Genomic DNA, 11,566 nt, shown 5'->3' on the forward strand with positions numbered 1-11,566 from the left:
AGCGATTGGGTAGGTGTCAGATTTAACTTTGAAAAGTTTATGATCCACCCGAAACTCTGGAGAGTCTCCAGCGCCACGTTCAGGCTGTGTTGGCATGCCTCTTGAGAGGGTGCCTTGACAAGTAGATCGTCCAAGTAAGGGATCACAGAGTGACCCTGAGAGTGCAGGACTACTCCCACTGCTGCCATGAACTTGTGAAAAGCCGTGGGGCTGTCGCCAGACCGAAGGGCAGGGCTACGAACTGAAGATGCTCGTCTTCAATAACAAATCGTAGCCAACACCGGTGCTCTGGAGCAATCGGCACGTGGAGACAAGCATCCTGATGTCTATTGACGCTAGGAAATCTCCTTGAGATATGGAGGCAATGACGGAGCGGAGGAATTCCATCCGGAACCGCCTGGTTTTTACGAGCTTGTTGAGCAGGTTTAGGTCCAAAACGGAACGGAAGAGCCGTCGTTTTTTGGTACCACAACCAGATTGGAGTAAAAACCGTATCTTGTTCCTGAGGAGGAACAGGGGATTACCACTCCTTCTGCCTGCAGAAGAGCATCGGCTCGGTCGGGAGGTGAGGAAGTTCTGAAAATCTAGTCGGAGGACGAGAACAGAACTCTATCCTGTACACGTGAGACAAAATGTCTCTCACCCACCGGTCTTTGACCTGTGGCAGCTAAATGTTGCCAAAGCGGGAGAGTCTGCCACCGACCGCGGATGCGGAGAGAGAGAGCTGAACGTCATGAGGAAACCGCCTTGGTAGCGGTTCCTCCGGCTGCCTTCCTTGGGCGTGATTGAGCCTGCCAGGAATCTGCGCCTCTCTGAGCTTTTTGAGTCCTTTTGGACGAGGACAATTGGGACCTGCCCGAGCCTGGGAAGGACCGAAACCTCGACTGTCCCTTCCTCTGCTGTGTTGTTTGATCTGGGCTGGTGTAAGGAAGAGTCCTTACCCTTGGACTGTTTAATGATTTCATCCAATCGCTCACCAAACAGTCTGTCACCAGATAACGGCAAACTGGTTAAGCACTTTTTTGGAAGCAGAATCTGCTTTCCATTCCCTCAACCACAGGGCTCTGCGTTAAAACCACGGAGTTGGCGGACGCCACTGACGTACGGCTCGTAGAGTGCAGGACAGCATTAATAGCGTAAGTCGCAATGCAGACATTGCGAGGTTAAGGACGCCATCTGCGGCACAGATGTACATGTGACAGTGTCCACGTGCGCAAGACCAGCTGAAAAAGCTTGGAATGCCCATACGGCTGCGAATGCCGGAGCAACCGACACGCCGATAGCTTCATAGACAGAATTCAACCAGAGGACCATCTGTCTGTCAATGGCATCTTTAAGTGAAGTCCCATCTTCCACTGCAACTATGGATCTAGCCGCAAGCCTGGAGATAGGGGAATCCACCTTTGGACACTGGGTCCAGCGCTTGACCACGTCAGGGAGAAAAAAGGATAACGTGTATCCTTAATACGATTGGAGAACGCTTATCTGGATAAGTGTGGTGTTTCTGGATTGCTTCTCTGAAGTCAGAGTGGCCAGAAAAGTACTCAATATACGCTTGAGATACTGAAAAGGGATTTCTCCTGCTGTGAAGCTGACTCCTCCACCGGAGGAGCTGAGGGAGAAATATCCAACATTCCCTTGATGGACGCTAGAAGATCATTCACTATGGCGTCACCATCCGGAGTATCCGGATTGAGAGCGGTCTCAGGATCAGAGTCCTGATCAGCTACGTCTGCCTCATCATACAGAGAGTCCCGCTGGGACCCTAACCAGTGATGAAGCCGAGTGCCGCTCCCAGCGAGCTCGCTTAGACTGTCTGGGACTGTCGTCCGTGTCAGAGCCTGCGCCCTGGGATGCATGGGACCCCCCCGGAGCACTGATTTGTTCCAAATGAGGGCGTATCAACATTGCCCATGGTCCGTCTGGACTGCAAAGTCTCTAAGATGTTAGTCACAGTCACAGACCTATCAGCCGAAACTGCAACTCCGTCCCTGTCCCTGGACAGGGTTCACAGGTGGTTCCTTTAGCCACCTCTAGCAGAGACCCCGGCTGACCAAGTGCTACAGGGGAGCATTGCACACAATGGGGACAGTGGAACCTGCCGTGTGGAACAGTATCACATGCAGTACAAGCAGCATAGAAAGCCTGTGCCTTGGCACCCTTTCTGTTTTGCTGCTGTTGTCCAGCCATCTAGAAGCATATAGCCAAGAATAGCGACCGTACAGTGCAATGTATAGCATACAAGCAGAAAATACAAATGAACACTTCAGCACATGCAGTACAAGCAGCATAGAAAGCCTGTGCCTTAGCACCCTTGCTTTCTTGCTGCTGTTGTCCAGCCATCTAGGAGTATATAGCCAAGAATAGCGACCGTACAGTGCAATGTATAGCATACAAGCAGAAAGTACAAATGAACACTTCAGCACATGCAGTACAAGCAGCATAGAAAGCCTGTGCCTTAGCACCCTTGCTTTCTTGCTGCTGTTGTCCAGCCATCTAGGAGTATATAGCCAAGAATAGCGACCGTACAGTGCAGTGTATAGCATACCAGCATAAAGTACAAATGAACACTTCAGCACATGCAATACAAGCAGCCTAGAAAGCCTGTGCCTTAGCACCCTTGCTTTTTGCTGCTGTAGTCTAGCCATCTAGGCATAAAGTACAAATGGCATTAGTGGGGTCAGCACTTCAGGTGCTGCTTACCGCCCGCCCAAAGGCGGGTGTGTGGTCGCCCGAATCCTGTGACTGGTTGCCCAGAGCTTGTCTCCCTTCTCCAGCCCAGACTGCGTGCAGGAATGGCTGCCGGCGTCTTGTGAAGAGGGGCGGGCCGTGGGCGTGCCCTAGACAAGAGCGGGAAACTGGCGTCCCACTGTGTCCAGTGAAGGGGGCTGGAGAATGCAAAGCAGACTCCAGCTCTCGGCGCTGACTTTCTGTACAGCGTCCCGCCCCTCCCCTGACTGGCAGGGCTGGGGGCGGGAACGAAGTGAAAACTAGGCCGCAAAGCCGGGGACTCGAGTAATAAGCGCGGCCGTCCTATGTGCACGGCCAGCGCGGAAGTCCCCGGCGCACCACAAGTCCCAGCCGCGCCACAGTGTAAAACACCCCGCAGCGGCCGGCGCGGCAGTTTCTAACACATAAATTCACTCAGCTAAGCTGCAGTGAATAATAGCACAAGCGCTCCGCGCTGTTGTCCCCGGCGCACTAGCACTCCCAGCAATGCTGGTGTGTGTGTGCGCCATGTGTACGGGGACACAGAGTACCTTAATGTAGCAGGGCCCTGTCCCTGACGATACCCAGCTCCATATCCAGCAGGATCTCCGGGTCTGTGGATGGAGCCCGGTCTCAGTGCCTGGAGACCGGTAAGATCCCACTTCACCCAGAGCCCTGAGGGGGGATGGGGAAGGAAAACAGCATGTGGGCTCCAGCCTCCGTACCCGCAATGGGTACCTCAACCTTAACAAACACCCGACAAAAGTGGGGTGAGAAGGGAGCATGCTGGGGGCCCTAGTATGGGCCCTCTTTTCTTCCATCCGACATAGTCAGCAGCTGCTGCTGACTAAAAACAGTGGAGCTATGCGTGGATGTCTGACCTCCTTCGCACAAAGCATAAAAACTGAAGCAGCCCGTGATCCACGGGGGGTGTATATGCAGAAGGGGAGGGGCCTTACACTTTTTAGTGTAATACTTTGTGTGGCCTCCGGAGGCAGTAGCTATACACCCAATCGTCTGGGTCTCCCAATGGAGCGCCGAAGAAAAAGACATCACACAGAGAAAAATACTTTATTAGAAATAAATACACAGGCACAGTAGGGACTCCATGTTTATTACTCCCTCTCACCCCTCCACGATGGAGAGATTTCTGTACTGACCATGCCAGGAGAGAGCGAGGAAAAGAGAGCGAGCGGGGGGAGAGGAGAGAGCGAGCGGGGGGAGAGGAGAGAGCGAGCGGGGGAGAAGAGAGAGAGGGGGGGGGGGAGAAGAGAGAGAGGGGGGGGAGAAGAGAGAGGGGGGGGAGAAGAGAGGGGGGGGAGAAGAGAGAGGGGGGGAGAAGAGAGAGAGGGGGGGAAGAGAGAGGGGGGGGGAGAAGAGAGAGGGGGGGGAAGAGAGAGGGGGGGGAGAAGAGAGGGGGGGGGAGAAGAGAGAGGGGGGGAGAAGAGAGAGAGGGGGGGAAGAGAGAGGGGGGGGGAGAAGAGAGAGGGGGGGGGAAGAGAGAGGGGGGGGGAGAGAGGGGGGGGGAGAGAGAGGGGGGAGAAGAGAGAGGGGGGGGGAGAAGAGAGAGGGGGGGGGGAGAAGAGAGAGGGGGGGGAGAAGAGAGAGGGGGGGGGAGAAGAGAGAGGGGGGGGAGAAGAGAGAGGGGGGGGAGAAGAGAGAGGGGGGGGGAGAAGAGAGAGGGGGGGGAGAAGAGAGAGGGGGGGGAGAAGAGAGAGGGGGGAGAAGAGAGAGGGGGGAGAAGAGAGAGAGAGGGGAGAAGAGAGAGAGGGGGGGGAAGAGAGAGAGGGGGGAGAAGAGAGAGAGGGGGGAGAAGAGAGAGAGGGGGGAGAAGAGAGAGAGGGGGGGAGAAGAGAGAGGGGGGGGAGAAGAGAGAGAGAGGGGGGGAGAAGAGAGAGAGAGGGGGGGAGAAGAGAGAGAGAGGGGGGGAGAAGAGAGAGAGAGGGGGGGAGAAGAGAGAGAGGGGGGGGAGAAGAGAGAGAGGGGGGGAGAAGAGAGAGAGGGGGGGAGAAGAGAGAGAGGGGGGGAGAAGAGAGAGAGGGGGGGAGAAGAGAGAGAGGGGGGGAGAAGAGAGAGAGGGGGGGAGAAGAGAGAGAGGGGGGGAGAAGAGAGAGAGGGGGGGAGAAGAGAGAGAGGGGGGAGAAGAGAGAGAGGGGGGGAGAAGAGAGAGAGGGGGGGAGAAGAGAGAGAGGGGGGGAGAAGAGAGAGAGGGGGGGAGGAGAGAGAGGGGGGGAGGAGAGAGAGGGGGGGAGAAGAGAGAGGGGGGGGAGAAGAGAGAGAGGGGGGGAGGAGAGAGAGGGGGGGAGAAGAGAGAGGGGGGGGAGAAGAGAGAGGGGGGGGAGAAGAGAGAGGGGGGGGAGAAGAGAGAGGGGGGGGAGAAGAGAGAGAGCGAGCGGGGGGAAAAAGAGAGCGGGCGGGGGGGAAAAGAGAGCGAGCGGGGGGGAAAGAGAGCGAGCGGGGGGGGAAAGAGAGCGAGCGGGGGGGGAAAGAGAGCGAGCGAGGGGGGGAGAAGAGAGCGAGGGGGGGAGAAGAGAGCGAGGGGGGGAGAAGAGAGCGAGGGGGGGAGAAGAGAGCGAGGGGGGGAGAAGAGAGCGAGGGGGGGAGAAGAGAGCGAGGGGGGGGGAGAAGAGAGCGAGGGGGGGGGAGAAGAGAGCGAGGGGGGGGGGAGAAGAGAGCGAGGGGGGGGAGAAGAGAGCGAGGGGGGGGAGAAGAGAGAGGGGGGGAGAAGAGAGAGGGGGGAGAAGAGAGAGGGGGGGAGAAGAGAGAGAGGGGGGAGAAGAGAGAGAGGGGGGAGAAGAGAGAGAGGGGGGAGAAGAGAGAGAGGGGGGAGAAGAGAGAGAGGGGGGAGAAGAGAGAGAGGGGGGAGAAGAGAGAGAGGGGGGAGAAGAGAGAGAGGGGGGGAGAAGAGAGAGAGCGAGCGGGGGGAAAAAGAGAGCGGGCGGGGGGGAAAAGAGAGCGAGCGGGGGGGAAAGAGAGCGAGCGGGGGGGGAAAGAGAGCGAGCGGGGGGGAAAGAGAGCGAGCGGGGGGGGAAAGAGAGCGAGCGGGGGGGGGAGAAGAGAGCGAGCGGGGGGGGGAGAAGAGAGCGAGGGGGGGAGAAGAGAGAGAGGGGGGGAGAAGAGAGAGAGGGGGGAGAAGAGAGAGAGGGGGGAGAAGAGAGAGAGGGGGGAGAAGAGAGGGAGGTGGGGGAGAAGGGAGGGGGGGGAGAAGAGAGGGAGGGGGGGAGAAGAGAGGGAGGGGGGGAGAAGAGAGGGAGGGGGGGGAGAAGAGAGGGAGGGGGGAGAGAAGAGAGGGAGGGGGGAGAGAAGAGAGGGAGGGGGGGGAGAGAGAGGGAGGGGGGGGGAGAGAGAGGGAGGGGGGGAGAAGAGAGTGGGGAAAGAAGAGCGGGGGGCAGAGGTGCTCTGTCACCAACTGTCTCCACTCTGTGACTTGTGGTGCAGGTGACAGAGTGCAGACAGTTGGTCCCATGCAGCAGGACAGATGGCAGAGGACAGCGGTGACATGCCTGTCAGTGTCTTGCTGCTGGGAGGAGCATATGATCACACTGCCCGACACCGGCCGCTCTCCTGACATCGCAGCAGAGCGGGCGGGTGGACAGTGTGATCACATACTTACGTGCAGGGGGAGATTCAGCTGAAGACCCCCCCTGCACTGCACACTGGCGCCCCGTGCCTCACCAGGACGCCGGCTCCACACAGACGTCCTCCGGATCCTCCCCTCGATGCTGAGCTGTGACGTGCGGTAGTCACCGCCCACAGCCCTGTCACTCAATCTGAGTGGCGCCGGCATCCTGTGACGTACCCATCTTGTTTGAGAGCCCGGAAATGCCGGGACGTCAGAGGATGCCGGCGACCACAGCTCCAGGGGGTCATGTGACAGGCACTGAGCGTGCAGCATAGCGCCGCTCAGTGCCAGAAATGGAAACAGAAGCCAATGCAGAAGATGCAGACAATGGTAAGTGAGAATCATTGGGGAAAAAACAAAAATGGGTGAACCACCCCTTTAAAGGGAACCTGTCACCAGATCTGGTGACTATAAGCCGCGGCCACCACCACCGGGCTCTTATATACAGCATTCTAACATGCTGTATATAAGAGCCCAGGCCGCTGTGTAGAACGTAAAAATCACTTTATAATACTTACCTAAACAGGTGGTGCAGTGTAGACTGGTCAGATGGGTGTCTCCGTTCTCCGGCGCCTCTTCTTTTGGCAATCCTTGTCCTCCTTCTTCTGAAGCCTTGGCGCATGACGCGTCCTACGTCATCCACACTAGCCAGCATTGAGGTCCTGCGCAGGCGCACTTTGATCTGCCCTGAGCAGAGAAGATCAAAGTATTGTAGTGCGCATGCGCGGGACCTCAATGACGGCTGGTATACCAGACGTAGGACGCGTCATGCACCCATTCTTCAGAAGAAGGAGGACAAAGATGGCCGAAAGAGGAGGCGCCGGACCTGGAGAACAGAGACACCCATCCGACCGGTCTGCACTGCACCACCTCTTAGGTATTATAAAGTGATTTTTATGTTCTTTATGCAGCGGCCTGGGCTCTTATATACTGGATTCTAGAAAGCAGTATATAAGAGCCCACTGGTGGTGGCCGCAGCTTATAGTCGCCAGATCTGGTGACAGGTACCCTTTAACCCCATTACTACCTAAGATGAACCTGTATGCCCTAGGTCACCTTCCTCCTTTTAATGCGGGCTCGCATTATTCCCTGCACACGTCCGCTCATCTGATTAGCAGGCATGCAGCTAAGAGGCACGGGGGGGATCGGAGATCCACCCACGCCTGTTAACTAGATTGCGATGTCAAACTCTGACAGGGAGATCTAACGCACTCTGGTGGGGATCACGACGTTCCACGCTCTTATCAGTGCTCCTGTGACGTAATCACGGGACGGCAATGACTTGTCATGACTCGGGAGGCCAGCGAATGACCTGTGGCTGTCATGAATCACTTCCTGTGAATGTCGCCATTCACAGAACAGCATTTCTGCTGTTCTGAGCGATGCTGAAGCACTTTTCTTACAATTTAACCCCCCTTCTCCAGTGCAATATGGGGGCAAAATGAATAATGTTGTTCAAAAGTACAACTCATGCCGCAAAAAAAAAATAAAATAAGTACTGATAGGGCTACATTGACTGAATAATATAAAAGGTATGGCTCCTGGAAGAAGGGTAGGAAAAAACAAAAACAAAAAAAAAAAATGCAGAGTTGTGAAGGGGATAATACAATTTGTCGTCAGTCTTTCATTACATTGCTTTAAAAAGGTAATGTCCTCTTTGAAACTGTATTTTGTTTTTCATTAAAGATCGCCAAATCTAATAAAGTTGTTAATTTAACTTTCAGCCATAAGAGCTTTGGTATTTTTCTGATCCGGAGCTGCAAACTGTCTTTATGGCCATAGTTATAGGATAAAATTCCCGGCTGCCTTCAGTCACCACCAGGGGGAGCTACTGAATACAATTTATACACTGGAAACTGAGTGCTGTGAGCGCCCCCTGGTGGTGGCTGCAGGTAACTGTCATTTTAGTAATAGGGGTTACTGCTGGATATACATCCTCTGTATTGCACGGCTGGTAGCCACACACTGCAGCTATGGGAGCGGTCATGAGACGATACCGAGGCCGGGGTATAAAAGAAGACGGCGGCGGCTCCTCGGTGTTTTCCTCACCTTGCTCAGCGTTTTTTTGAGTTGCGACACTGACACCGCCATCATGAAGGAAAGTCCCGTCACATTGAGCCAAGAGGAAAGTGAAACCAGTCACAACTTCCGCTCCTAGCTTACGTCACTTCCTGTAAACGACCTGCTGTTACCAGGGCGACCGAAGTCCACGCTGCGGCGGCCATGTTGTGTAAGGGCAGTTCTCCCTCACTCACTCTTTCACGCATTTTATATTGAGATTTTTGTTTTATTTGGCGCCTTACAATGCTAAGTAATTAGCAAACTCCAATGTGTCCAGCCCTGCTCACACTGAGGCTGAGAAAACGCATCCTATGATCCCAGTAGTATAAGTGACTATAAGTTGCTATTTTTGGCTTTTTTTTCAATTCAGTTTTCAGTCCTTTGTTGTTTTTTTTCAGGATGAGTTGCTTTATTTAAAGGTACAGTTTTGTTTATGTTTTTTTTGTTTTTTTATTGATTTTTGTTACCTTTTTTGGGTATTTTTCATGCCCCCCCCCATTGGTAAATATCATAATTTTTTTTTATTAGTGAGGCTATTACAGATCACCAAATATGCGTGGGCTTTTTTTAACCATTTTTTTTTCTTACATAGTAAAGAAGTGGGTAAGGGGGGAAATGGGATTTTTATTTTTTGTCTATTTTTTAATTTAGTCCCAGTACTTCTGTATTCAGTGTATTATAACTCTACTGGACGTCATCTTAGACCCCCACAAGCTATAAAGAAGTGGGGATCCTTTGTCAGCTCATCACGGGGCAATGGAGGGACAGATAACAGAGCAATGGGCTGGAGGGAGAGAGAACAGGGCAATGGGCTGGAGGGACAGGAAACAGGGCGATGGGCTGGAGGGACAGAGAACAGGGCAATGGGCTGGAGGGACAGAGAACAGGGCAATGGGCTGGAGGGACAGAGAACAGGGCAATGGGCTGGAGGGACAGAGAACAGGGCGATGGGCTGGAGGGACAGAGAACAGGGCGATGGGCTGGAGGGACAGAAAACAGGGCGATGGGCTGGAGGGACAGAAAACAGGGCGATGGGCTGGAGGGACAGATAACAGGGCGATGGGCTGGAGGGACAGATAACAGGGCGATGGGCTGGAGGGACAGAGAACAGGTCAATGGGCTGGAGGGACAGAGAACAGGGCAATGGGCTGGAGGGACAGAGAACAGGGCGATGGGCTGTAGGGACAGAAAACAGGGCGATGGGCTGGGGGGACAGATAACAGGGCGATGGGCTGGAGGGACAGATAACAGGGCGATGGGCTGGGGGGACAGATAACAGGGCGATGGGCTGGAGAGACACTTAAAGCAATGGGCTGGAGGGAGAGAGAACAGGGAGATGGGCTGGAGGGACAGATATCAGGGCGATGGGCTGGGGGGACAGATAACAGGGCGATGGGCTGGAGGGACAGATAACAGGGCGATGGGCTGGGGGGACAGATAACAGGGCGATGGGCTGGAGAGACACTTAAAGCAATGGGCTGGAGGGAGAGAGAACAGGGAGATGGGCTGGAGGGACAGATAACAGGGAGATGGGCTGGAGGGACAGATAACAGGGCGATGGGCTGGGGGGACAGATAACAGGGCGATGGGCTGGGGGGACAGAAAACAGGGCGATGGGCTGGAGGGACAGATAACAGGGAGATGGGCTGGAGGGACAGAGAACAGGGAGATGGGCTGGAGGGAGAGAGAACAGGGAGATGGGCTGGAGGGACAGATAACAGGGCGATGGGCTGGGGGGACAGAAAACAGGGCGATGGGCTGGGGGGACAGAAAACAGGGCGATGGGCTGGGGGGACAGAAAACAGGGCGATGGGCTGGAGGGACAGATAACAGGGAGATGGGCTGGAGGGAGAGAGAACAGGGAGATGGGCTGGAGGGACAGAGAACAGGGCGATGGGCTGGAGGGACAGATAACAGGGCGATGGGCTGGGGGGACAGAAAACAGGGCGATGGGCTGGAGGGACAGATAACAGGGAGATGGGCTGGAGGGACAGATAACAGGGCGATGGGCTGTGGGGACAGATAACAGGGCGATGGGCTGGAGGGACAGATAACAGGGCGATGGGCTGGAGGGACAGATAACAGGGCGATGGGCTGGAGGGACAGATAACAGAGGGATGGGCTGGAGGGACAGATAACAGGGCGATGGGCTGGAGGGACAGATAACAGGTCGATGGGCTGGAGGGACAGATAACAGGGCGATGGGCTGGAGGGACAGATAACTGGGTGATGGGCTGTGGGGACAGATAACGGCGATGGGCTGGAGGGACAGATAACAGGGCGATGGGCTGGAGGGACAGATAACAGGGCGATGGGCTGGAGGGACAGATAACAGGACGATGGGCTGGAGGGACAGATAACAGGGCGATGGGCTGGAGGGACAGATAACAGGGCGATGGGCTGGAGGGACAGATAACAGGGTGATGGGCTGGAGGGACAGATAACAGGGCGATGGGCTGGAGAGACAGATAACAGGGCGATGGGCTGGAGGGACAGATAACAGGGCGATGGGCTGGAGGGACAGATAACAGGGCGATGGGCTGGAGGGACAGATAACAGGGCGATGGGCTGGAGGGACAGATAACAGGACGATGGGCTGGAGAGACAGATAACAGGGCGATGGGCTGGAGGGACAGATAACAGGGCGATGGGCTGGAGAGACAGATAACAGGGCGATGGGCTGGAGAGACAGATAACAGGGCGATGGGCTGGAGGGACAGATAACAAGACGATGGGCTGGAGGGACAGATAACAGGACGATGGGCTGGAGGGACAGATAACAGGGCGATGGGCTGGAGGGACAGATAACAGGGCGATGGGCTGGAGGGACAGATAACAGGGCGATGGGCTGGAGGGACAGATAACAGGGCGATGGGCTGGAGGGACAGATAACAAGACGATGGGCTGGAGGGACAGATAACAGGGCGATGGGCTGGAGGGACAGATAACAGGGCGATGGGCTGGAGGGACAGATAACAGGGCGATGGGCTGGAGGGACAGATAACAAGACGATGGGCTGGAGGGACAGATAACAGGGCGATGGGCTGGAGGGACAGATAACAAGACGATGGGCTGGAGGGACAGATAACAGGACGTTGGGCTGGAGGGACAGAAAACAGGGCGATGGGCTGGAGGGACAGAGAACAGGGCGATGTGCCGGAGGGACAGAAAACA

The 11,566-nt window shown here is 55.6% G+C and overlaps 1 protein-coding gene across 1 annotated transcript in view; it reads right to left on the bottom strand.

Moving 5' to 3' along the window:
* The window catches only part of LOC142254472 (tumor susceptibility gene 101 protein-like), a 67,834-nt gene extending 59,363 nt beyond the window's left edge, over positions 1-8,471 (bottom strand). The window contains exon 1 of the mRNA XM_075325536.1: positions 8,381-8,471. Coding sequence (XP_075181651.1) covers positions 8,381-8,425 — 45 coding nt within the window. The 5' untranslated portion in view covers positions 8,426-8,471. The remainder of the gene's footprint in view (positions 1-8,380) is intronic.
* Between the last annotated feature and the right edge of the window lie 3,095 nt (positions 8,472-11,566).

The sequence above is a fragment of the Anomaloglossus baeobatrachus genome, chromosome 10, assembly GCF_048569485.1.
Source record: "Anomaloglossus baeobatrachus isolate aAnoBae1 chromosome 10, aAnoBae1.hap1, whole genome shotgun sequence".
Taxonomy (NCBI): Eukaryota; Metazoa; Chordata; class Amphibia; order Anura; family Aromobatidae; genus Anomaloglossus; species Anomaloglossus baeobatrachus.